The 25,780-nt window shown below is 36.4% G+C and overlaps 2 protein-coding genes and 1 long non-coding RNA gene across 7 annotated transcripts in view; 2 read left to right on the top strand and 1 right to left on the bottom strand.

The window, feature by feature from the left end:
* Positions 1–2,154, top strand: part of Adgrg7 (adhesion G protein-coupled receptor G7) — a 60,530-nt gene extending 58,376 nt beyond the window's left edge. The window contains exon 16 of the mRNA XM_020183764.2: positions 1,560–2,154. Coding sequence (XP_020039353.2) covers positions 1,560–1,820 — 261 coding nt within the window. The 3' untranslated portion in view covers positions 1,821–2,154. The remainder of the gene's footprint in view (positions 1–1,559) is intronic.
* On the bottom strand, positions 1,624–15,511 carry LOC141423234 (uncharacterized). The gene is made up of 3 exons (XR_012447923.1): positions 15,117–15,511; positions 2,148–2,302; positions 1,624–1,761 (listed from the first exon to the last, which is right to left on the bottom strand). It is a non-coding gene; the product is annotated as an uncharacterized lncRNA (long non-coding RNA).
* A 62-nt stretch (positions 15,512–15,573) lies between these two features.
* Positions 15,574–25,780, top strand: part of Tfg (trafficking from ER to golgi regulator) — a 29,650-nt gene continuing 19,443 nt past the window's right edge. The window contains exons 1-5 of one of the 5 annotated variants that reach the window (XM_074073009.1): positions 15,579–15,862; positions 18,296–18,405; positions 19,369–19,594; positions 22,575–22,658; positions 25,217–25,363. In XM_074073009.1, the coding sequence (XP_073929110.1) occupies positions 19,411–19,594; positions 22,575–22,658; positions 25,217–25,363 (415 nt within the window). In that variant the 5' untranslated portion in view covers positions 15,579–15,862; positions 18,296–18,405; positions 19,369–19,410. Of the gene's footprint in view, positions 15,863–18,295; positions 18,406–19,368; positions 19,595–22,574; positions 22,659–25,216; positions 25,364–25,780 lie in introns of all 5 variants that reach the window. The other 4 variants (XM_074073012.1, XM_074073011.1, XM_020183761.2 and 1 more) reach the window with 4 other exon arrangements.

A 25,780-nucleotide genomic window follows, 5' to 3' on the forward strand; every position in this document is an offset into this window, starting at 1 on the left:
AGGGTGTAGATTCACCTCATCTAAGGTTCACCAATGGAAGCACCGCTGGAGTGACATATACATTAACTTCCACTAGAAGCATATCTAGGCCCCTTCTAGATTTACAGTTCTTAAATTCCATTAGGAATTTACTAAATACCACCGATGTTTAAAAAGGCACAATCTGACATTTTTACTAGTGATAGCCACGTTGCTCTGCATATTTAATCTTTTTAAGTACCATCTTTGGAATTTTAGGGAGCACAGAAACATTGGAAGTCCATCTGGACAGGATCCCACAGGATGTCTTTTTGAATTCTCACAGTCTAAGATCTTTTCCTAAAAAATATACAACCATAAATATTTTGATTTGATCTTGTTTTACCTTAGAATTTAAATTCTGAAAAAAACCAAATAATAAAATACTGTGCTTCACAAAAAAAGATGCTTTATTGGTAACCAGATTTTTTCTGTGCCCAAAACAAATTTCTTTCCACTCAACAATCAGGATGATCAAAACTTTTGTCTTTCTGAAACTTGTTTCCCCAAACATATTCCCTTGTGTCTTAGCCTTTCTTCTGAAGAGGTACATACCACAATCAAGTTACTCTTCCTGTTTTTGGCCAGAGAATTACTCCTATTTCTTGAATTGACATGTTAATTTTATTAATCAAATTATCAGAGTTGTTGGGTTATCCTACTATAGCACCAAAAGTTCCTGTATTTATTCTAGAAATAAATCCTGATAAGGGTTGGGGCACTGTAAATGACAATCTGGGAGACATTTATGGCTATTTGTTTATTTTTAAATGACTTTTTATTTAGAAGTAGTTTAATACAAGAATTTAGAAAAATAGTACAGTTCCCATGTGTTCTTTGCCCAGCTTTCTGCCAATATTATATTGTATAACTAACATAAATTGTCAAAATCAAGAAAGTGACATTGGTACAATATCATCAACTCAGTTACAGTAGATACTTAATCTGTTTTGTACAAAGGATGCTAGAAATTAAGAAAGACCTCTCAGAAGCTATAATACATTGATTAAATGAGAAAGATCAAATTATGAGGAATGAATGAGAAACAAAGGTCTGATGCCAATAGGACTTCAGTAAATGGAAGTTTTAATTTAATACAGCTTTTTGTGGCTCAAGTCCTCATGCTCATCTTGTCTTCACATGTAAATACAGAAAAGCAGTGAGTAGAAGGGTTTAATTTTTTGTTGTTATTAAGTGCATCACATTTCTAGTTATGTTATTAGAAGAAATCTGGAATCACAGAATGCTATAACGGAAGAAAAATGAGTTAATCTGCCCCCTTCTGGAAACTGAAGATCATAGAGTTAGGAAATGAAAAAAGTTATACAGCCAGCAAGTGGCAAACCAGGACACAAACTCAGGTCTTCTAAATCTTCTATTATGTGCGGCACTTTGTAAGTAGGAAGGACATGCTTTCTGGCTGCAAACTCAAGTGGTAGCAGCTGTGCGAGATGAAAAGGAGGGGTGGCAGGGTGAAGTACAATCTTTCTTCATTCTGCACTGCATCAGAACATAACATTAAATGTTTATTCTATTTTCAGGGGTTGCAAATTTTTATCCTGTATACTATTAGAACAAAAATCTTCCAGAGGGAAGCTTCGCAAGTACTGAAGTCGCTGTCATCATCTTTTGAAAGAATGAAACCACCACCTTCAATGTCCTTGCTAAGACTGCATGTAAGGATGTATAGTATGCTCAGGTCCTTTCCAGTTCTACATGAACATTTCAGGCTGCTGGAGCCATCTGTAATGACCGAGGAGACAGAACTCACTAAAAGTGAACAAACAAGCTCAAGCATCTAGATAGTAAAACTATTACCTATTTGGGTCTGGTTTTTATCCAACTCATGTGAGTCTTAACCTGTTTTCTCACTTTATTTTCTAGTCTTCCTAAATGCATTTCTCTCATGATTAACAATTTGGCAATGCCTGTTGTTTATTTATCATTAGGATAATGGATTTGTGGTATTCAATAAATTCTTACTTCAACAAGGCCAATTCCATGCAGCATTCAAGATGACCATCATTCCTTATATCATTAAGTCTATGTGACACACTTTGACAAAAATGTAGAAACTATAGAAAATTATTTTACCATTTACTAAAAAAGATATGAGGAGAAAAATTTACCTTCTAGAATGAAATGACTCCTGATGAAGGATTGCAGTTGCTTGTATATGTCATACTTTTGGCTTGTACTTTTATTTGACGCAGGTTTAAGTTTTGGATACTCTTTTTTTTTCTGTTATAGAAGAAAGCATGTTTTGTGACTAGAGGAGTCATCTCTGCAAGAAATGGTCAGTGAGATATATTAGTTGGTTGCTAAAGCCTCTGGATAATTCCAGTTCTTAAAATGTCTGACCTTTTATTGTGAAGTAACACTGAGACTCACAAAGCTAAAATGTTAGCCATAATCACCCCTTATGGCTTTTAGAAGCTCTTACTGCTCAAAGAATTTCAAACACTTGCATTGTGAATGGCTTCCTAAGTAGAAAATGACTCCATTGGGTGGGGAGCACTCCCACTGGACTTAGGCGATAAAGACTTTGAATTGCTGCTTTCTGTTTTCCATAAAACTATGCAGCTGCTGTGATACATGAACTAAGAGAATAACAAATGTTATGTGATCTTGGCAAATCCTTCTGGCCAGTCCATGAAGAACATGTGTTCTCTCAGAAATAGTTGTAAATGATTGTTGGATTTCTACACAAGACACATATAACAAGATCTTACGAGAGAATGGAAAAAAGTGAAGGGAAGAGAAGAAGAAAAGCAGTTCTCAAAGACTAGTGTTCTTAGTGGTATTCTGGCATTGCACTTAGATAGGGATTGGCTACAGGAAAAATTATAAGATGTGGTTGACACAAAATTTGTATTTAGGTGAAAATATACCTTTGTAAGGGCCATTTTTAATGTGAAAAAAAAAAAAAAACTCATCAAAGAGCCATACTTAGCCTGACAGTGGAGTATATAGTTTTCCTTCATGATGTAGTGGGTCTTTTTTTTTTTTTAATTTTTGGCAAACTAAAATTCTATATAATATTCATAAAATAGGTGTACTATAAATGTGCAAGCTCCATGTGCAACTGTAGAGACCAATTCAGGCAGATAGTGATATTCTTCCACCTGTCCTGAGATCTTACTTGTAGGAAGTAGTTCATGAAGTTTGAACCTTTATCTAATGGACTGGTTGGTCATCTTTTAGTTTAGTGATAGAAATACAACTCAGGTTAAAGGAAATTTACTGGCTCAACTAATGTATAGTCCAAGGACCAAGCTGGTTTTAGGTAGAGTCACTCTATGTTCCAGTTTTCTGCACCAGTTTCAATTTGTGCCTGTTGTCCTGTCTTCAACATTACTAACAGCCCCCCTTACTTTCAAGTGCTCTGGTTTGGAACTTAAGATACATGATAATGCTAACTCTAGCTCTAGAGTTCTAAGAATGTGTCAGCATTCTTTCTATTTCCTGTCTCCATGTGCTTCTGCTTGTCTTTATTCTCAAACTGGGATAAAGTAGCTAGAAATTGCTATTGGCATCCTCAAACCTACAGCCTTAAGATCTAATAGGAAGAAAGACCTATTTTCTCTTGGCACTGGTAAGTCAGATTTCAGTGGAATGACTCTAATTCTATTTATTTAAAAATAAATCAGAAAGCATAGTAAATACTTAAAATCGAGAGAATCTAAGGCAGATGATTGGTTTATGGTGTTTAAAAAGTTCCGAGGCAAATGGGGAGTGCTACAGAACTCAGAAGTTAGCTAAAGAAGAAAGATAATACCTCTTTCAGGCCAAATACATAAAGTAAGATGGATTTCCAGAGCCAGGGGATAGAATCAACCTGTCCTTGCCTACCTCTTCCTGCCCTATAGTCTCTCAACATATCTTCCACTGGCTGCAGCTAGCCAAAAGCCTGCAGAGCCAGTAGTCTCTGGTGTTTAGAAGGCCCTCTGTGATACAGAGCACTACAGGATCAAGGAGAGAAAAGGACCAGATAACTGGCATTTCCTTCTAGGGCTTGTTCTCACAGGCACCGTGTTTGGGTGTTGGTCCAGCTTGGGTCAGGCATGTGGGAATGACTTGGTTAACAGCATAACACTAAGAAAGGAATGCTGGAAGCAAAAATCAAGGAGGTTCTACTACATCTCCACACAAAATATAATGGAAGGTGAGAAATGACCACTTTAAGGGACACTAATCATTTCTCTTTCCTGAGCAGGGTTTGAATGGGGTCCCTAGGGAGAGCAAGAAGTTACTTGGTGCTTTTGGCAGTCAAGGAGTAAGAAGAATGGATAGAGAAGTGGAAGGGTAACTTACGTAAAAGAAAAGAAAATTCAGAAAAGGGAGGCTCAGACATTTCAAAAGTGTCTGGCAGCTCTGATTTTCCGTGTTTTCCGATCTGTTTTGTGTGATAACAGTTCCCTATTGTCTTGCTGGTTGTGGCATCACATGGAGTATCAGGGAACAAAATCATCCTGACCTTTGGGTTTCCTTTCCTGGGTTCATAGTTCACTGTGTAGTTGTCAGTCTAGATTGTTTTTTCTCTTACCTTTTCCATCTTACCTCTTTTTTTTTTTCATCACTAACAAAGGGAAATTATTCTCAAGCTTGTTGCTATCAGTTTGTCATCACCTCATTCAGAAGAGCTTGGCATTCTTTTTAGACATTTAGGAAATTTGTGTCAAAAGTATCAACTTGATTACAACAGTTTGTCAGCCAACTGGAACTTTCTGCTCAGTGGAACCACATTAATGTGATCGTATGTCCCTCATGAACTCATGGCTCCTCAGATGAGATCCAAGACAGTCACAAGGATAAAGTTCTGTGAAGAAGCATGTGCTGGGGGGGGGGCGGCTAGTGTGTGGGGGGTAGTGGTTACTAAGAGAGGAACAGCTATAAAATTTCAACTTAGAAAATACTCACATGAACAACTCTATTACAAAATAATAATAACTTGATGAACAAATGAGCAAAGGATCTGAATATGCATATTTCCAAAAATGTATGTATAACTACCAGATAATGAAAAGATGTCCAACATCAGTAAGCATCAGAGAAATAGAAAACAAAATCACAATGAGCTATCACTGCACACCTGTTAGAATGGGTACTATCAAAAAGGCAAGATACAACAAGTGTTGGCAAGGATGTGGAGAAAAGAGAACTTTGTACCCTTTTGGTGGGAATGTAAAGTGGTACAGCCATTACTGGAAACAGTTTGGATGTCCCTTAAAAAATTAAAAATAGAACTACTGTATGAAACCTCTCTACTTGGGAGGTACCCAAAGGGAATAAAAACAGTTCCTTAAAAAGGTATCTGTACGTTCATGTTTATGTGGCATTGGTCACAATAGTAAAAATAACGCTGTAAAATAGTAAATATAAAATATTTTATAAAATATAAAATAGTAAAAATAACAAACTAAGCTGAGTTGGTGGATGAGTAGATAAAGAAGCTGTGGTACAGATAAATGATCCTCAACTTGCAATGGGTTTGTATACTGATAAACCTATTATAAATGGAAAAGATCACAAGTAAAGTCCATTTAATACATGTTATGTACCAATCTTCTTAGCCTAACCTACCTTAAACATGTTCCAGATCTTATATTAGCTGACAGTCAGACAAAATCATTTAACACAAAGCTCATCTTATCTTAAAGTGCCAAGTGTCTCATTTAATTTGTTGAATATTGTATAATACACTACAGCATATCAGTTGTTTACTCTCATGATGGTGCACTGCTGCTGATGCCCTGCATTTTGAAACTATCATATCACATATCGATAGCCTGGGAAAAAAATCAAACTTCAAAATGTGAAGTACAGTTTCTCCTGAAGGCATATTTCTTTGGAACCATCATAGAGTAAAAAACTTGTTAATTAGAATCGAATCATTGTAGTTTGGGATTTTATACACTGTATATGCAACAGAATATTATTCAGCCTTAAAAAAGAAAGTTACTGCTATTTGCAACAACTTGGGTGAACCCAGAGAACATGCTAAGTGAAATGAGCCAGAAACAGACAGAAATATTGTGCATGATCTCACTTCTATGTGGAATCTAAAAGAAAAACCCAGCTCAAACAGATAGAATGGTGTTACCAGAGGCTGGATGGTAGAGGAAAAGGAGAGCTATTTATCAAAGTGCACAAACTTTCAGCTATACAATGAATAAGTTCTGGACACCTAATGCACAGTAGCCTGGTGACTAGTTAATAATTATATACTATATACTTGAAATTTGCTGGAGTAACTATGTGAGGTGATGGATTTGTTATTTAGCTTGACTGTGGTAATCACTCCTCAACGTATATTTATTTCAAAACATCACATTGTATACCTTAAATATATGTAATTTTTGTCTATTGCACCTTAATAAAGCTGTAGAAAAATAATCTTCACAAAGTAATTTTTAAAAAGTCAAAATCTGTAACTTCTACAACTATAATCTATTTTCCCATATTCCTTATACTCTGTCTGAACTTGTAAGACTTTTACATAACTCTAATTATAGTAAATGAAATTTTATTCTAATTTTTACTCACTATTACCTAGTTATGCAGTCCTCACAATAATTAATGATTGCATAATATGACACAATGGGCAAATATGTTTCCCTATTATATATTTAAATCACTTCAGTATTTAACATTGTGGCATTATGTGATGAATAAACTGGTACATGTATTTTTCCCCTTCTTTTCAATTATTTCCTTAAGATAAATTCTCAGGTCTTAAATAAATGCATCAAAGGGCTTAAACATTTGTTTAGGTTCTTAGAGTATATTACTATATTGACTTGAAAAACATTGCAATAACGTATAATCTCACCAATACTTGAAGTACCATAAACATTTTTAATATAATTATTTATTTTGTTATTTTTGCTGATGTTATTTATATCCTTTGCTCATTTAACAATTGCTTAATTGATCATTCACATAAATGTGTAAGTTCCTTATCTAATATCGCTCCTAACTTTTTAACTATTACATTTAGTGAAAATTTTCCCTATAGTTTTTTGTTTTCTTTTCTTTTTAATATAAAATACTTATATTGAGTTTGTTTCAAAATGTCCAAAAGATTATAGAATCTTTACTATATTCTGAGTTTATGTGTCCTCACACAGGCAGAATACTTTTTATTTTGTATTGAGAAATATGTCAGGGACTGTGTAAAAACCTCAGAACAGAGGCACCAATATGACATCATACAGTTGCTTAGGGTTTGGTGACAAAGCTATTTTTTCCTTTTACATATTTTCTGAAAAGAATCAAAACAAAAGAAACAAGTTTTCTGCCTCTTTGTATCCACTCACTTTTTCTTAAGAAGAAAATATTAAATCTTAGAGGAGTTTTTATTAACAATTACCGATTAGCAAAAAGAAAAACTCTCAGGGAAGCTCAAAGTAATGTTGCATATGTATTATCTACATTACTTCACTTTCATATCAATGGCCTCATAATGTGTATTTGATAAAAGAAATAACCATTGCAGAATACTGATTAAGACAACATACAGAGAAAATAAGGAAAAGAGCAAAAAGTATGAAGTCAGAAATGAGATTAGTACTCAAGAAAGATGGTACTATAATTTGTTTTTTTAATAAAGAGGCTGAGGCTATAACTGGTCTTGTCTGTTTGCTAGGAGTAGGCCACAAATTAGACTGTACACTTTCTAATACCCATCAGAAACAGAGAAACATGATAATAAAAGTCACATATCTCTTAATGATTAAACAAAACTCCCCAACAATTTCTTGGGTGAAAACACAATTATTGCAGCACTTTATCTGGGTATGTTACCACATGAGACAGCTAGCTATTTTGAATGATCAATGAGGAAATGACAGGATCCTCTTACATTTGGAAACTCAGCATGTTCACATTCACATGTGCCAATTTGCTAAGTAAATACACTAAAAAGCCAAGGGTGATCAATGTCATTCCAAAATTACATGATGCTACGTATACAGAAAGACACGTACTTAATGTACCACTGGAACTTTTAATATCACAGTGGGTCACTGAAGAGTGACCTTTGCCTTTGTCTTTTGTCTAATACTGATTTTCTTCCATTTAGGTAATTGTGTTAGTTTTCATTTTGTTTGTTCGCTTGCCTTATTTAAAGATACTTTTGAAATTAACTTTATTGATGTGTAATTTACATAAAATAAAATACATCCATTTTAAGGGTACAGTTAGATGTTTGTATTTTTACAAGTGTGTAACCACTGCCCTAAACAGATTAAGAACATTTTTATGACCCTATGACATTCCGTCATGCTCTTTCCCACTTACATCTTTCCTCCATTCCCAGTCCCAGGCAACCACTGATTTATTTTCTATCCTGATACTAGTTTTGTCTATGGTATTCCAGAATATCACATGAATGGAATTATACAGTGTGTTCTTTTTTTTATGGCACTCGGGTTTGAACTCAGGGCCTGCACCTTGAGGCACTCCACCAGTCTTGATTTGTGAAGGATTTTTTTTTTTTTGAGATAGGGTCTTGCAAACTATTTGCCTGGGCTGGCTTTACACTGAGATCTTCCCAATCTCTGCCTCCTGAGTAGCTAGGTTTATACACATGAGCCATGATGCCGGCACGGAGTGTCCTTTTGAGTATTGCTAATCTCACTCAGGATAGCTTTTGATATTCATCTATATTTTTGTTTGTGTCAGTGGTCAATTTATTGTCACTGCTGATTAGTATTGTTGTTTGGATATACCACAATTTGTGAATTCACCAGTTGATGGGTTTTTGGTTGTTTCCAGGTTTTGACTACTGTGAATAAAACTGTTGCAAACACTCCTGTACATCTATTTGTATTGACACATTTTCTTTTCTCTTGATATTTCAAGAAATATCATGAAATGGCTAGGTTATACAATAATTGTATATTTAACATTATAAGAAACTACCAGGAGGTTTCCAAGGTCATTGAACCATTTTATATTACCAACAACATGTAAATATTTTAGGTTAATTTTTCAAGTCCTGATTTGTGAATTATTTCTGAAAGTGGAAATCTTTTTTTGTAAGCCACTGGATTATGCTTCAACAAAGAAGAAAAATAAGCAAAGCATAGTGGTATGATCTAATGCTGCTATCTCTTATGAACTATAGTACAATTCTTATCACTAGTTTTCTTCCAGTGACGCTTTGGTACATGTGGAAGTATACTTTTATAATTTGCTGAACTTTGATATAAGCTGCTGTTGAAACCATGATATAATAACCAAGAATTTCTGTAACTTTGCAGTAACAAAAAAGATTGTTTTTCTGGCCCACTACTCGCTAGGCAATAGAAGGAAACACTCTCGGCTGGGAGTTTGGGTCTCAGCTACAAGTTATATGACTTAGGGCAAGACAGTTTGTCTCCCTGGGCCTAAGAGCTTGAGGTTTCTGCCTTTGCAAAGAAACAGGCAGGACTAAGTGAACTCTAAATTTCTTACCACCTCTAAAATATTATGACTATGAAGGCTGAAATTATTTTTAAGTAAGCTTAAAAATACTTTCCCATGTAAGTAATACATAAGCATATTGTCCTTAAAAACCAACCAACCAAACAACTAGCAAGCTAGCAAATTAGAGTGCTCCAGGAAGAGTTAAAGTCCCCCTTGACTATTACTACCAAATTCTTGGACCTCTTCTCCCCAGAGTTTGTCCCTGTAATGACCTATGTTTTAGCCTTCCAGGTTTTAAGAGATATGTATACTCAAATTATACAACCATAGAAACTCAGTTTTGTTTGGTGTATTTTTTGTACCTAAGTGGAATAGGAAGACGTGTTAGCTCCAGGTTATACAGCTATGGCTTATTACAAAATGATAAGAATGAATGGCACGATTGTTCAAGTGGCAGAGTGCCTGCTTAGCAAGCATGAGGCCCTGAGTTCAAACCCTGGTACCATCCCTCCCCATAAAAAAGGATAAGAAGGAAAACCAGCAAATGAAAAAAGTTACATGGGGATGAAGTGTGGAGAAAAACAGCAAAAGGTTTTAAGAATTTTCTTCCATGACACAATTCCTCCTCCAGCAACAAATTGTGAGATTGTGTAAAATATAGTCTATCTGGAAAATTCATTAGAGAATCAGTACTTATGATTTTATTTGGAAACTGGTCACATAGGTACCTACTGCTTGGTATGTATCAAAATTCCAGGCTCCCTGAAAGAAAGGAGGTATCCAGCACAAAGCACAATGTTTATACAGATAGATGCTTTAGACACAGTGCAGTATTCTTATCAAGGAATGGTCAGAATACTCTCGAAATCCAAGACTGGCCAATGATCAGTCTTGCAAGAAGACCTTTCTAAAGATAGCACAGTAAGGAAACTTTTTGAAACTTGATTTTAAAAAATGTTTTTGAGATATAAATGCCTATGTGTGTATGTTTCTTTTAATTACTTTAGTCTTTCTCTTGAAAATAAGACATTAATGGGTATATGTGTTCCCATGTGCAAGGTTTCCTCTGATATATTAGAGGTTTAATTGTTGGATTATAGAGCACTTTACATGTTGATGGATATTTTCATAATTCCCATTAAGTACTTTGTATCAAGTTATGCACCCACGACGAAGGTTGAATGACTCTTTTGCCATACTATTTTTACAAAATGTTATGAAACTTCTAATTTATCAAGCAAATTTGTGAAAACAACATTTCACTGTGGGTTTTCTTTGCATATTTTGAGTGAGCTTCTCTTCACTGAAATGGCTTTTTGAGAATGCCCAGATTAGTTATATATTAATATGGAGTGACTGAAAGCATAAATACTATACTAGAGATGTGAGTGCTTCCAAGTACCCAGAATTTGATTTTTGTCTCAGAAGTGCATGATTTCAAGGGTCTAGCAATCGAAGAAACCTTTGAGAGTATAGGTTTCTTAAAAGAGATGACCACGACTACACTTGAGCAAATAAAAAGTGTGGCAACTGTTTTAGCCATCTAAGGCTGCCGTCACAGACCACAACAGACTGAGTAGTCTAAACAACAAAAATTTTGTTTTCTGTTGGGGGGCCGGGAAGTCAGAGATCAAGGTGTTTGTCTGAGGGCTTTCTCCTTGGCTTGCAGATGACTGCTTTCTTGCTGTATTCTCACATGGTTTCTCTTTTATCTTACCCATCCTGGTGTCTCTCTGTGTATCAAATCCCCTGTACTCATAAGCATAGGAGTCATACTGGATTAGGGGCTATCTTAATGGTCTCATTGTAACTTAATCACCTACTGAAAAGCCAAGTCTCCAAATGTAGCTACATTCTGAAGTACTGGGAGTTAGGGCTTCAACATATGAATTTAGGAGAGATTATGAATGATCCCATAACAGCATTTCTCTTCAACCTAAACTCTGACAGGTAATTGAGTATAAAGGTAACAACACTGTCTCCAGGAGACATAAATGAAGAAAAGTGATTATTTTTAATTAATCATAGGTAGAATCCTATCTGTTCCCTTTTCTTGGAGCTCTCCTTATGAAATGACAGGGAACTTAGTTTTCATTCTTTACTTAATAAATGTGTATTGAATACCTAGGATATGCCAGCCTCTAGGGATATAAAACCTAGGAATACCATTTTCAGGAACAATTTCTCTGAAGAGAGGCTGGACATGGGAACCCAAAAGTAAGGCAAAAACATTTTAAGGTCTCAGTGGATATGCAACTGGCAGGATAAGTTGAACTATTTTTGCTTAACTGATGCTAAGGATCACTCACTTAAAGGAACACAGGAAAATGTTACTTCTTTCCTTTTCTCCATTACCACCATGGGGTGGTAGCTTCCTGTTTACATAAGCAGATCTTTATGTTTAGCCAATGGAGGGGAGGTCCAGCTGACCAACTGGTCTCTATTCGGTCTTCATAATTCCCCTTATTTATCTGACTGCTACTCAAATAGTGATGATTGTCTTTTGAAATTCCTACCCAAGGAATAACCTATATCCTTCCTTTGGTTCCCCTGAGGGTAATGAGATAACTGAAAATTTAAAGATGTTTTATACTACTAAAGGAGAGTATGATGAAACACAGGTTTCATCTGATTTATATCACACTTCCCATCCAGACTGAGAAACTCTTGTTTTCATTCTAAACATATCATCCCTTTTCCATTTGTGGAATTCTAGCCACACAGACTTTCAGAGAAAAAGAGCAGGTGGTAGGTAAGTAATTTGACTCCCTGCCTTGAAACTATAGTTTAATTCTTAAGCCTTCTTCAGATGTCAGTGAAAAATGAAAAGTAAACTTTGAATTACAGAGCCTGCTATCTTCTCTTGCTTCAGCTGGGTCAAAGTTTATATCCTTATGCCGCTTCTTCTTTCTCCACATATTCCCCAATTTTCATATGTTACCATGAAGTGATACTTTATGATTCAAGCTTATTCTCAATGTTCATTTAGAGCCAAATTCACCTGGACACAGAACAGAGGCAAGGTGAATCTAAAGTTCAATTTACTTTCCTAAAACTTCAGAACCTTTCTAAGTCTTATTTAACAAAGAGGGCAAGATGCTTTCTTATTAGTAGCATGTTGAAGGTGGAATTACTTACAGAAGTCCTAGAGCAATATTGTTAGTGACATGTTTGATGCTTATCTACAATATATGTGACCATAAGAGCTTAATGATAACCGTATGTTAGCCTTTCTGGCCTCACTAATAAAAAGTAGCAGTAACTAAAATCAGTGTCTATAAATATAGTGGGAGGAAATTACGTTCTTGGTAAGGGTTGTAACTGGTTCAATTCAGCTTATCACACTGTGGCCAGTTATCTCCTGTATTTATTGCAGATGAAGTAGAGACATCTGTATCAGCAACTGTGGGTGCATTACAGATATAGTAACTATTTCATTCACTCAACAGACATTCACTGAATGTCTACTATTCACACATGGCAACTAATGCCGGCGGCTGGGAGGGACAGAGAAGATATAATCACTGACCTCATATCAGGTGGGGGTAGGCAAGATACTCAAAGATAGAAAGATAAGTAAAGATACAGAATTACTGAACAATCATATGAGATTCCACAAGGAACTAAATGTCTTCTTGTTAAATATTTACTACACAAAGTCTAGGTTTTACTGCAGTTTTTATGGTCTTCACTAGGACTACAAAAGATACCATTCATTCCCATCCCGTGTAAGTCTAAACAATGCTAAGGCTGACATTATTTTATAAGTTAACTGTATACATAATTTACTATTCAATAATCTACACATTAGTATAAAACCAAGAGAAGCTCTTGTACAGGAGACATATAAGAATGTTCACAGCAGCACACAGCTACAAACTAGAAATAACCTAAATATACTTTGATAGGGGAATGGATTAAAAAAGTTATAGTGTACTCACTCAAAGGAATATTACTCAAGAATGAAAATAAATGAACTGCAGCTACATGTAACATGTATATATCTTAGTAATATACTGAATATAAATGTTGTTCCAGAAAACTACACACTATGTATAAATGATACTCTATATTTTATCTATAAAGAAGTAAAACTGAACAACACACAAATATAATTAAACTATAAGGGAGATAAAAAAACACAAGTGAATTCTAAACACAAAATTCAAAGAGGACACTGGGACCATGTGGGGGAGGAGCCCATAGGGAAACATGACTTATTGATACTGTTACTATCTTTGGGTTGGGTGATGAGTTCCAGTTGTTTGTTATGCTCTGAAAATCATTTTAATTTAATTTATGTAGTCAGCAGCAGGAAAAGTCAGACATTTTCAAGGACAAATTAGGATTAAACTGAGGCGCAAAAACGGTTAGGATAGTGTCTACAACCTAATGGAGGTACTATAACAAACACATATAATCTTACGTGCTTCCCTATAAATGATCTCACTTGACATTTAAAGACAACGCAAATGACTCAACCACAATGTTGCATCCAGCTGGATAACAGAAAACTATATATATATATATTCTGGGGAATTCTGGAGTAATGCTTTAATGTTGAATAGATACCCTTCCTGTCCCATGCCACTTGAGCTTCTTATCTGGCTCCCAACATTGCTTTACTCTCCCCCTTTCTCCTTTGACCTTAAGGAATCACCACAACCCCTTTTCTCAGTTTGCACAGTGGTAGGTTTTTAACATTAAACCAGACTTTATTGATCCTGGGGATGACATATGAGGGAATTAAAACACAGACCTCAAGTTGCATTTACAGTCTACAAACCCCAGCCCTTCTGTGTGCCTTTCTTTCTACCTTGCAGCCTGCCAGATTATAACAGGGGCCTGCTTATTTCTCCTCAGCTACAAGACTTCTAAGTAACCGATCCTTTCTGAGGGAAAGGAAATTTCCTTACTCTCCTTCCAGATTCTGGTTCATCTCCATATCTTTTGTTCCAGGGTATGACTTAATTTTAGTGGTATAATTCACTTCCTTCGAGTTTACTTTACCTCTGTCTATAGGAGTGTGGTTTTTACTCAATTCCAAACCATCTCAAAGGCAGCAAAAATACTTTTATCAGACAGCAGTGAATTTCCCAGAAGCCGTATTATTCAGTTTTAAATAACAAGCAATGAAAACATGATCTAGAGAAAACAAAAACCCTTTCATTCTGTCTGTAGTCGTCTACTTCCCAACCCTCACGATAAACACAACTGTGAAAAACAAAATCAAAGCAAAAAGCATCCTAAACTCACACATTCACGCTCAAATAGAATTTTCGGACTTAAGAGCCGCAAAAAAAAAAAAAAAAAATCACATTTGCAGCTCTAAAAGAACATAATTTCTCATCTCCGACACCTAAATTTACATTAGCCCTATTCCTTTAGGGGCACCAGGTGGTTGACTGGGGACAGGTGGTTTAAAAAGCTTTACCTATTTGATTATTTACTGTCTTTAAGGCAAAGGCCACTTACATCTTTTTAAACACCACCCCATCCATTTCACCGCTTCTTCAAAATTTACGGTTCATTCTGTCTGAGCACTTCTTACATAAGTAAGCGCATCTGAAACAAATGCTCTCAGCTAAAAAAGGACTGAAGGGTTATGGAGGGTATGGTCAAATGCTCTTTCATCCAAGTCTTCTGAAATCCTCAGCTTAATTTCCCGGCCTTTGCCTTTTACACACCTGGAGGTTAATGCTGTCTCATGATCGCTGCGTTGGAAACGCCTTGCTCAGGAACTGACAACCACACTACTAGCAAACTGCTTGGCACCCAATAATGAATGAATGAATGGATGGATCTGTAGAAAGAAGGCGGGAAACACAGGTTTTGTCAAGATGTGACGAACTGAACTACAAAGAACCATCCAAACATGGACAGATGCCCAGTGAAAGCAGCCTCTCAAAGAAAAACAAGAAAAAAAAAATCCACACCAGCCGACTACACCCCGCCCACGGGCGAGAGACAGGAAATGCACGCTTTCAGGAGAACCGGAAGTGCCTGGCCACGCCCCACGCATGCGTGCATCGTTCCACTCGCACTTCCTATTCCTGGCCATCCAGTGAGGAAGCTTGATTCTTGCCCGACCCTGCCGGGTCCTCGCAAGACCAGCGCCTCACGCCCCCGCGCATGCGTATTGCCTCAGTCGCGCTCGCTGAGGCGGAGCAAAAGGACAGACTTTTTTCTTCCTTGCTCCCGCCCCTCTTCTTCCTCCACCTGCCACGTACTGGGCCCGAGCTCTCGCTGGGCTTGTTGAGTCTGTGCGATTGGCCGGGGCCTGCACGAGCTTTCGAGCTTGGAGTGGCGGCCGCGGAGGGCAACCGAGCGGGCGGTGACCACAGCCTCCCAGCGACGCCCCAGAGCCCGGCGGTGGCCTCGCATCGGCCGGGTCAGCGGAGACCCGCGCAGAGGCGGCGGCCTCGGCAAGCTGGTACGGCAGCTAACGCCCGCTCGGGGCGCAGCCGCACTCTGAGAAGGCCAGGGAGCTGGGGGCGCTGGGAGGGTCGCTCTGGAACCCGCCAGCGCAGGGCCGAGGTTGGGAGGGGTGAGGGAGGAGGCCGGACGGGGCCGCGTGTGGGGGAGGGGAGAGACAGGGAGGTGGGTCCTCGACCCCATTTGGACCTGCAAGCGCACTAGTGCGGGTTGTGTCTGGCTCCCGAGAGATAAATTGCTGGAAAGAGAAGAGGAGCATGGGGAGGCCTGGAGTGATTCGTGCCTGTATCCTACAGGGACTTGTGAGAAGGGTGGAGGGTGGTGCCAGTGGGAATAAGTCGATTGGGGTCACAGAAGAGGAACCTTGTTTCTTGGCTAGGTCAGTGCTTAACCAGGCGCCTTCTGACGGTCCAACCCAATATGGTAGTGATGATTGCTAACTTTTTGACAATTTGCTTCTGTGGACACTCAAGTATTGTAGATGCACGATTTCATCTAGTCATCACAAGGATCCATCCAAATTGATTATTATTCCAATTTTGCATATGATGAGAGCCAGCCTTGGAGAAGGATTTAACGTCACATAGCTCAGTAGTGCATATCTTTACTATCTCAATGCAGTGCCTCTGGTCAGGCAGATTTTGAGACCTCTTACATTCTTTTGAACCTTCACGGTTTTATTTGCTTTGGATTTCTTGAAGGAAACTGCTTCCTCCAAGAGGTACCTAAGCAGCAGCCTCTGAATTTGATTATGGCCTTACCCTCAGGGTCAGTGGAGCCAAGAGTTTCGGCCACTGAACCTGCAGGAGCCAGGCTTCAGTGTTTCCTTGGGCATGTCAGTTCATTGCTAGTTCTCAAAAAAGGTTCCTGGAGGAGGGCAAGTTAGTGGCTGAGTCACTTCTGGACTTCGGAGGGGCTGGGGCAAGTTCTAGGAACTAGTTCATACTGATTTTTACCTTGTTAGAGAAGTAGAGGACTAGAATCAACATGTGTGGATGGAATTTTTCCCTTGGAGTGAAAATTTTGTTGTACATTTTCGTGATACTTGTGTATTTACCATGAGATGACTGCACAAGCTGGGAATAGCCTTAGGAAAGACCACAGAAGGAAACACCAAAAATGAGTGTGCAGGCAAACATGGCAGGTACAAAAGGATATGACTTAAGTTGTTAGGTCCGTTGGAACTGAGCACCCTCTGCCACCCTTGAAAGGACATACTGCCAAGTTTATTTGATGTTGAAACTTTTTCTTAATTACGAGTTATATCCCATTTCTTAATTAGGGGTTATATCCTTAAGTCGCTTTCAGCAACATGAAGAAGGTACAGTGAGTGGGAAAGTTACTTAAGAACTGACCTACCAGTACAGCTTTCTTCTCCAAGTCCCTTTGTTGAAACTTTTTTGTTCCTCATTGATCTTTTGTGCAGGAAACAAAAACACCTCTTTAAATACCTTCCATATGTCAAACACTATTCTAGGTGCTACTGGGAATAGATACTACCATCTTATTGAAGGTAGTCACTGGACCCTATCTGCATTATTGCTGCTTTACACATTCTGTAGTAGGAGAAGGCAGCAAATAAACTGATTTATTGGAAGATCTTTATTACTCTCAGGATGCCAATATTTACCATCTTGTTGAAGTGCTAATATGTTAGAGCTTGGGAAATAGTAGGTATTCAGTAAATGTTTCCTGAATGCAGAGGACAAACATGGTTAACAGGTGGAGATTTCAGTTCACCACGGTATTCATGAAAAGTCCACTGTGAAGTTGGCATGTAAAAAGCTAATTATAGTTCTTTTTGTATTAAGACAAGCATAACACCCAGATTGTGGAACACAATCTGCTTGTTCTGCCATGACCTTTTAGTGTTGGGTTTAGTTTCTATTTCTTTAAAGGTTTATTAATGTAGTCTGGCCAGAGAGTGGTGAAGGTGGTCTAGGGATAGTTAGATGAAAGGACCAGGATAACTTATATAGGAATATTAGAAGATTTGTATGTAATATTCATGAAAGAAATTAGGGTTCATAAAAACTTTTCCAGTATTTGATGTCTTTGGGGATGGGGCAGGTGAGTGCTTTTATACATCCACAAAACATACAGAGTAATAGCAGGGAGTGTGATCATATTGATTAAGTAACAAATTTAAGCAGAGGAAACAGAAAGCTGCCTGTAGTAAAAGTACAATGTTGAAGCCAAAATGTGTCCAGTAGAAAGCTGTAGAACAACTTTTAAATAGCCCTGAGAGATCATTTGCTTGGGGCAGGAGGAGTTGATGGTAAGGAAATGCTCAGTGATCACAGATTAATATATTCAGGAACTACTTGGCCTTTAAAAGAGATACTAACCCATTATTTATTCTTAAGTATATGCTGTATTATTATACAGTAATTTAATTACTAAGACTTTTCCATAATATTTTCAATTTTAGATTATACTGAATAGCTGGAAATAAGATGAAAATAAAACCCAAGAAGGGAAAATTCTAGAGCAAAGCAGTAATTGGACTATTTCTCTGATACTGTCGTCTTCTTTCTTGATGTATGTAGTCTAATTGTAAACACCCACTCTGGTTAGGGATGGGTTGTGTTGGGAAGATAATGGAGTTAATGTAGTGGATAGTCTTTAATAGAATTCTTAATAGAGTATCACTTACTTGTCCTTTCACCTCAAGTTCCCAAAATAGGAAATTAGAGAAAATACTTATGAGATCTTTCTTATTTAGAGAGTAAAATATGAGGCTCTGTTTTCATGTTTGTACATTTTTTTCTCTTCAGGGTTAGCGTTAAAGTTATAAGCTAACAGTTTCAAAGTCTTTTATTTAAATGATGATCACGTGCTAGACACTCTTCTAGGCTGTGGGAATATAGCAAACAAAACACTTCCTACCTTCTGGTGGAAAAGATAGTGAAAAATAAGTTTTTCATGTCCAATAGTGGTAAGGACTTCGAAGAAAAATAAAGCAGTATAAGAAGATAGTGACCAAAGTCATTTCAAATTAGATAGGGAAGCCCTAAGAAGATGACATTTGATCAGGGATCTGAATTGTGTAAGAGTTCAAGGCAAAGGCAAGTGCAAAGCTTTGAGTTGAGAGAGTGAACTTAAAGGATTGGTGTCACAGGGTGGATGAGGGACATGAGTAAGGAACCAGGTTAAATACTTGGTCAGGGGCCACAGATCATGACCTTATGGATTTTTCTCTTTGAAATGGGAATCCATTGGAAGATTTTGAGCACAGTAACACTAGATTTTATTTAACAGGATAAGTCTGATATGTTGAGAATAGATTGAGTGGGCAAAGGTGAAAAGCAGGCAGACCAGTTAAGTCTTTTCCAGTATTTTAGACCAGATGATGGTAACAGTTGGTAACAGTTGGTAACAGTGAACTACTGAATTGGTTGGATTGTAGGCCATAATTAACATTCTCATAGTAGCTCAAGTAGCTCTGTTTGCAAAACATTTAACATGTTTTGTTGTTTAATCATCAAAACCATTTTTTACCAGTTTTTTCCTAGAGTTCTGTATTAGAACATCCTGGAGTCCACCATGAATGGACAGTTGGACCTAAGTGGGAAGCTAATTATCAAAGCTCAGCTTGGGGAGGATATTCGGCGAATTCCCATTCATAATGAAGATATTACTTATGATGAATTAGTGCTAATGATGCAACGAGTTTTCAGAGGGAAACTTCTGAGTAATGATGAAGTTACGATAAAGTATAAAGATGAAGGTAAGAGTATTTTTAAAGCTCATATTTAAGTCTATTGTATGTGTTCTTGTGCCCATTTTTCCTTGGAATGTCTCCCCCAAACTGTCACGGTAGATGATTGGCCACATTTATTTAATGAAATGTGCATTAGTACAGTTCTTTTATAAATTAAAATACCTAAGTAATTTTTTTTTTTTTAATTAGAAGGGAGTTTTAGGTATCAGAACACTTTCACGTACATTTTTACAAGCATTTCTTTTTCTTTATGCCCAAACAGTTCTGGCTTCCTTTTTGCTTTTAAAACAAAGTTTCCACTTGTATCTCCCAAAGTGAAAGTATGTGTTGAATGAAAGCAGATTTAACTGTCAACTAAATAGGGGAAAACTGATTTAAAGAAAGACAAGTGTATTTGTTTCCAGTGTACAGTATGCTGATTATGTTGTCTATCGTATGCAATTTGACTATGCAGTTTTTACAGAGATAGATTTTGCATGACTAGTCTACACAGCAGAATTGCAGTAGTTGGGTAGTAGACTATTTTTTTTAATTTCCTTTTTTTGTGGGGAGGGGGCGCTTGAACTCAGGGCTTCATGTTGCTAGGCAGGCACTCTGCCACTTGAGCCTTTCTACCAGCTCTTTATTTCCTATTCTTTAATCAGCTACTTTTTGTTACCATCTCTACTGGAATTTGCTTTTTTAGGTGGTTATCAGTATCTTTTTTTTACTATTGAACTTACCTGTAGTCAATTTTATCTTTAGCTTAGCATTTGGCACTGCTGTCCACACTGTCTTTTTTTTTTTTTTCTTTAAATACTTTTCTCTCTTAATATTTCTGACATTGCTTATCCTGGTTTTCTTTTTTACCACGAATACCTTTTCATCTGTGTCTGAGGATTGACTTTAAGTAATGCCAGATATTATAATAAATCTTGATCTCAGTGGCTCAACACTCAAGAAATCATTCAAGGACCCAAGTTGAGAGAAGTCCCGTTACCTTAACACATGGCTTACATGCTTACTTTGGGTGTTGATATCCAGCATGCAGATGTACAAAGAGTTTGAAGAGATTTTACAGGCTAGGTTTTGATGTGATATTTATCATTTCTGCCCACATTACATTGGTCAGAATTCAGTCACTTGGGTTTGAGGTACAAATGGAAATTGGGCCTGGTTGGGCAGCTATTTCATACAATTTACCCTGTGGAAAGGGAGTGTAAATCAGCTGGTGGGTCAGCTATGCTAAGGTAGACATCTAGCCAACAGTATAATTCTCCTACCTCAGGTACAATTCTTTTTGTGAGGGATGATCTAAGAGCACCCAAAATTAATTTTTGTGTTAAGCAACAATAAAGGAAATTGATTTTCTTCCCATTCTTTTCTCTAGTAATCTTATCTATAAGCCATCTATAAGCTTTCACCTCTGTGACTTTCAAATGTGTGCCTTTTTTTTCCTGCTCCTAGGGCTGGAGACTGAACCCATTACCATTAAACTAAATCTCTAATCTCACATCTCAAATTTTTAAGTCTTCTTGTAACCTGAGATACTTCGTTCTTTCTTCAAACTTAGGATATCTTAAACTGATCTCACTGATTGGCTTTCTCTTAATTCCCTTATTTTTGTTTAGGGCAAGGGTCCGTAAACTTCTCCTATAAAGGTCAGATAATAAATATTGTAGCTTTGTAGATCACATAGGCCTGTGTCTCATTATCACCTTTTTCTTTTTAAACAACCTCTTAAAAATTTTAAAACCATCCTAAGTTCATAGTGCTATAGAAACAGGGATGAGTCCATTGGTGCAGTTTATAGATTCCTATCTCGGGTAGCCTCATTTTTAAATTTGTTCTTTATATCTAGTTACTACATTGTATTTCTTTTCCATGGTATCTTTAAAAATGTTTTGGGTTCCATGTTCACATTTTGTCCCATGGTTTGAGTGGAGAAGTGATTCAGGTAAAGTTCCTGCTGTCAGAGATATTCTGTTTCTATTGTGGAATTCAGGAAAGGAAAAAAGACAAATTATAGAGAGTACCCTTTTACATCTCTGCTTTTTAAAATATGTTATGAGTGGAATTCCTGAGAACTGAATATTGGACATGTCTGTTATAAGGAAGTGGGTCTACGTATGAAGAGCTATAAACTTTTATGAAGTGCTCAGTTATGGCTTTTATCACCATTTTTGTTCAAAATGAACCTTCCTAATCAGTTTTTAAATGGGTGCAACAAAGCATCTCTGGAGGAAAAAAACTCCTCATCCAACTGTGTGAAGGTACCCTGCAAAGGCCTCTGACGAACTCCTTGTATGTAGCTGCTTTTCTGTTCTTGCTTTCTCTGGAAAATGTTTTTTTCCCTAGCCTGTTGTAAGCTTTGAAACAGGTAATTGATATGCTAATTGTAGGATTCTTTATCCATAGGATCTGGCTTTTCAGTATGTACTATTTTCTATGTATATAAATATTTTTGTAAGGAAAACTGATAGTTTTCATCTTAACATCAAAATGATCAGCTATCTGAAATACGCCAGTATATTCTTTCACTGAAGCAATTCTGCAAAAACCTCTTTTTTGTATCCATGAATTATTGTGACATATGACTTCCCGTCCATTTGTTTCATTGCATCTTATTGTATTTACAATTAAGATTTGAACCTTGGGAATCCTTACTACTTTCATATTTGATAAATATATTTAAAGGTTTTAGAATTGGAAGATTACATTCTCAGCCAGTAATTTATGGTATTGCTACCACAAATCTAGTGACTAGTAAAAATTAATGCACAAAATTCATTAACTTTAGCTAACATGCTTATAATCGTAATAAGGAAAATTAATTTAGTGTTTTTTGAACAAGCACATCTTTCCAAAACAATCCATAAATATTTATTTAAAGTTTTTATGGGAGATTGTAACTGGACTCTGCAATCTACATTGTAGTTTTTAATTTTGCTTGTGCCCATCTTTACTACTTTTGCAAATCTGAAGCTTATTTCTTTTTAAATTCCAGATGGAGATCTTATAACAATTTTTGATAGTTCTGACCTTTCCTTTGCAATTCAGTGTAGCAGGATACTGAAACTGACATTATTTGGTAAGTGGTAAATTTCTTAATACAGTTACTACTTACTGTATTATTGTTAAAGAGTTTTTGGTTTTTGTCCTTTTTTTTTTTTTTTTTGCTTCTTTTAAAGGCTGAAAATTACATGATAACATATTTAAATAGTGTACTTAAACTGATTTGCACTTAAGGAGTGGTTTAAAATTGCTTGAAACTTTCCTGTGTTTTAAGAAAGTGATAGAAATTTAATTCAGTAAGAACAGTTAGGATTATTTTGTTCTTGAAATCATACAATTTACATATCTCTAATAGAGTATTATACCTCTGATTTAGCAGTATCAGAATTTTTGAATTATTGGGCTATTTGTGTTTTTGGAAGATTATATTTAAAAAGTTGGCGTGTTTTAAATTCTACATCTAATTTATTACTTTAATTAGTAATGTATGCTACTTGTATAAATGTGTCAGAATTTTTATTTCATCTCCATTTAGGAAACATGAATATGAGTGAGGTTTAAAAATGTTAATAACATAAACTTAAAATTTTTTTCTTAGTAAAAGATGTCTTTTCATAATATGGAATCTGAAGTACTTAACCACCATTGATCAGGTATAGGAAATTGGATAGCTTGAAACCCCTCCCTTCACTTCTGGAAACACTGAGGACATGCTCTACATACATTTTTTAATTATGCAGCTCAGCTCTTCTAGGAGAGAAAGGGAAATGTAAAGGGACCAAAAAATAGATAGAACTAAAAAACATGTCTTTAGTACCAAGAGCTGACACTTGAGGTATTCTGGGTGGTAGTGGTGAAGGTTTTAGTTTGCATGTTTTAAGAATTTATCATTTGATGTTTTCATGGTATAGATCCTTGGTCCTGGACCCTCAGTGGAATATGCTCTCAAAAAGGATATGGTAGAAAAGAAATCTTCCCTTGATACAGGAAACATCAAGGAATTTTTACTGTTAAACACTAGGCTATCAGGGGGTTTGAGCCATCTCCCTTGAGGATTTATAACGAAGGTTTAAAGTGCCTGCATAGTTTGAGATCTTTTAAACCAAAACATTACCATAAAAAAAAGTAGAAACAAAGGCAGAAGTCTTTGGAGGGATATAATCTCAATCCAAGTCACAAAGGTTTCTTACAAACAGAATCCTTTTGGTGAGTTTAGGGTTCAGAACTATAAGTTCTGAACAGTCCATGTAAGCAAGAAACAATAGACATAATTAACAGCAAGATTAGGCTTCTAAGAACTTGAGTTAATAGAAGTGACAGTCTATAAAATGTGTGTTAAAAGTTACGGAAAACATAAAAGAAGGAAGAAGAATATAAAAGCAAGGCACTATGAAAAAAAAAGAACAGATAGTTTTTTTAAAGAACTTACGGTAACTTTTTAGAAATGAAAAATGTAATTGAAGTTAAATACTAAGTGGATAGCTAAGTAGCAGATTAGTCACAGCTAAAAAGTGATTATGGGGTAATCTTTGACTTTTTGTGGTTTATATTCCTTTAGAAGCAATTGCTTTGAAGGACAATGTTGATGTAGATTCATAAATTCTGCATGGATTTTCTTTGATGGTATTGGGTTTTGAACTCAGGACCTTGCACTTGCTAGTCAGGCACTCTACTATGTGAGCCACCCTCCAGCTCTACATGTATTTTTTTAATGGATTATTTTTTAGATTAGCTATTTTAGCTAGCTGGGTTTTTTTTTAACTAAAAGTAAGCAAAAATGAGGGATTACTAGACCTGCCAGTCATGTTTTCTCTTAATGTTTATGTATGTAAAAGGTATGTTTTCATTATTTCAAAAATATTGGGCTGGATAGTAGTGGCTTAAGCCTATGGAGACAGAAATTGGGGGGATTGCAGTTCAAGGTCAGAGCTGGCAAAATAGCTAGTGAAACTCCATCTCGGCAAAATAACTGGGCATGATGATGCACGTCTGTGATCCCAGCTATGTAGGAAGTATAAGTAGGATGATTGCTGTCCAGGCCAGCCTGGGCAGAAAACTGAGCCCTTATCTGAAAAATAACTACAGCAAAAAAGGCTGGGTGTGGCTCAAGGGTGGGGTGCCTGCCTGGCTTACACAAAGCCCTGAGTTCAAACCCTAGAACTGCCAAAAATGTAATTTGAAGTACATAATTTCCATTAAGAGTAATTTCAATTATTAAATTAGAGCTTTCTGCAGGTCTTAATTTATTTTGTTATAGTTGAGTTTTTCTAGTAAACCTTTTTACCAGTATACTCAGTAAACCATAGACAGGTCTAGCATCAAGAGACTTACGGATGTTTCTTTTTTTTTTTTAAAGCATTAGCAATAAAATATCCTTTCCTTAAAAAGAATTATTCAAATAACAGTAGATGTCTTGATTTTTGTTGCTTTTTAAAGGTGTCATATTTAATACTTTTGATATTTTTAGTACTTTAATAATTTTCACTTATTCTGATACTTCTAAATTTTAACTATTTTAAAATTTATTTCAATACTTTTTAAAGGTATTTGTTGTGCTTTATGGCATATTCTGTGGACACATCTACTCAAGAACATCTGATTCCAAGTTTCAGTAAATTATTGCTTTTGTTTCAGTTAACGGCCAACCAAGACCCCTTGAATCAAGTCAGGTGAAATACCTTCGTCGAGAACTGATAGAACTTCGAAATAAAGTGAATCGCTTATTGGATAGCTTGGAACCACCTGGAGAACCAGGGCCTTCTACCAGTATTCCTGAAAATGGTAAACCATGAATTCATTTCATTCTGGTGCACTGGTTTTATATCTTATTGAAGTTTTTTTTTTTTGGAAACAGTTCTTTAGTAATGGGATGGCACCCTTAGCCTCTGCACTAATGTTCACGTCTGTGTTCCTAAACCTGGCAATTGGGGGGTTGCATTATACCAATTCCTGGATTACGTATCAAAGACATATTGGAGGATAGGTCCTGGATCTCATTTTTAAAGCCCTTTGGATGATTCTTCAACTTGCCTTAGACTCCTGAGTTTATGCCATAAATAGGTCAGTTTTCAAACCCTTTGACTCATGAACCCTAATGAACCTTAGAAATTGAAAATCATTTTATGAATTTTGTGTAGAATATGAAATAATTTCAAGTAAGCAGTTTTAAATTAGTACATTAAAATGGTTTATTAAAGT

The sequence above is a fragment of the Castor canadensis genome, chromosome 5 (assembly GCF_047511655.1).
Source record: "Castor canadensis chromosome 5, mCasCan1.hap1v2, whole genome shotgun sequence".
In the NCBI taxonomy this organism is placed as follows: Eukaryota; Metazoa; Chordata; class Mammalia; order Rodentia; family Castoridae; genus Castor; species Castor canadensis.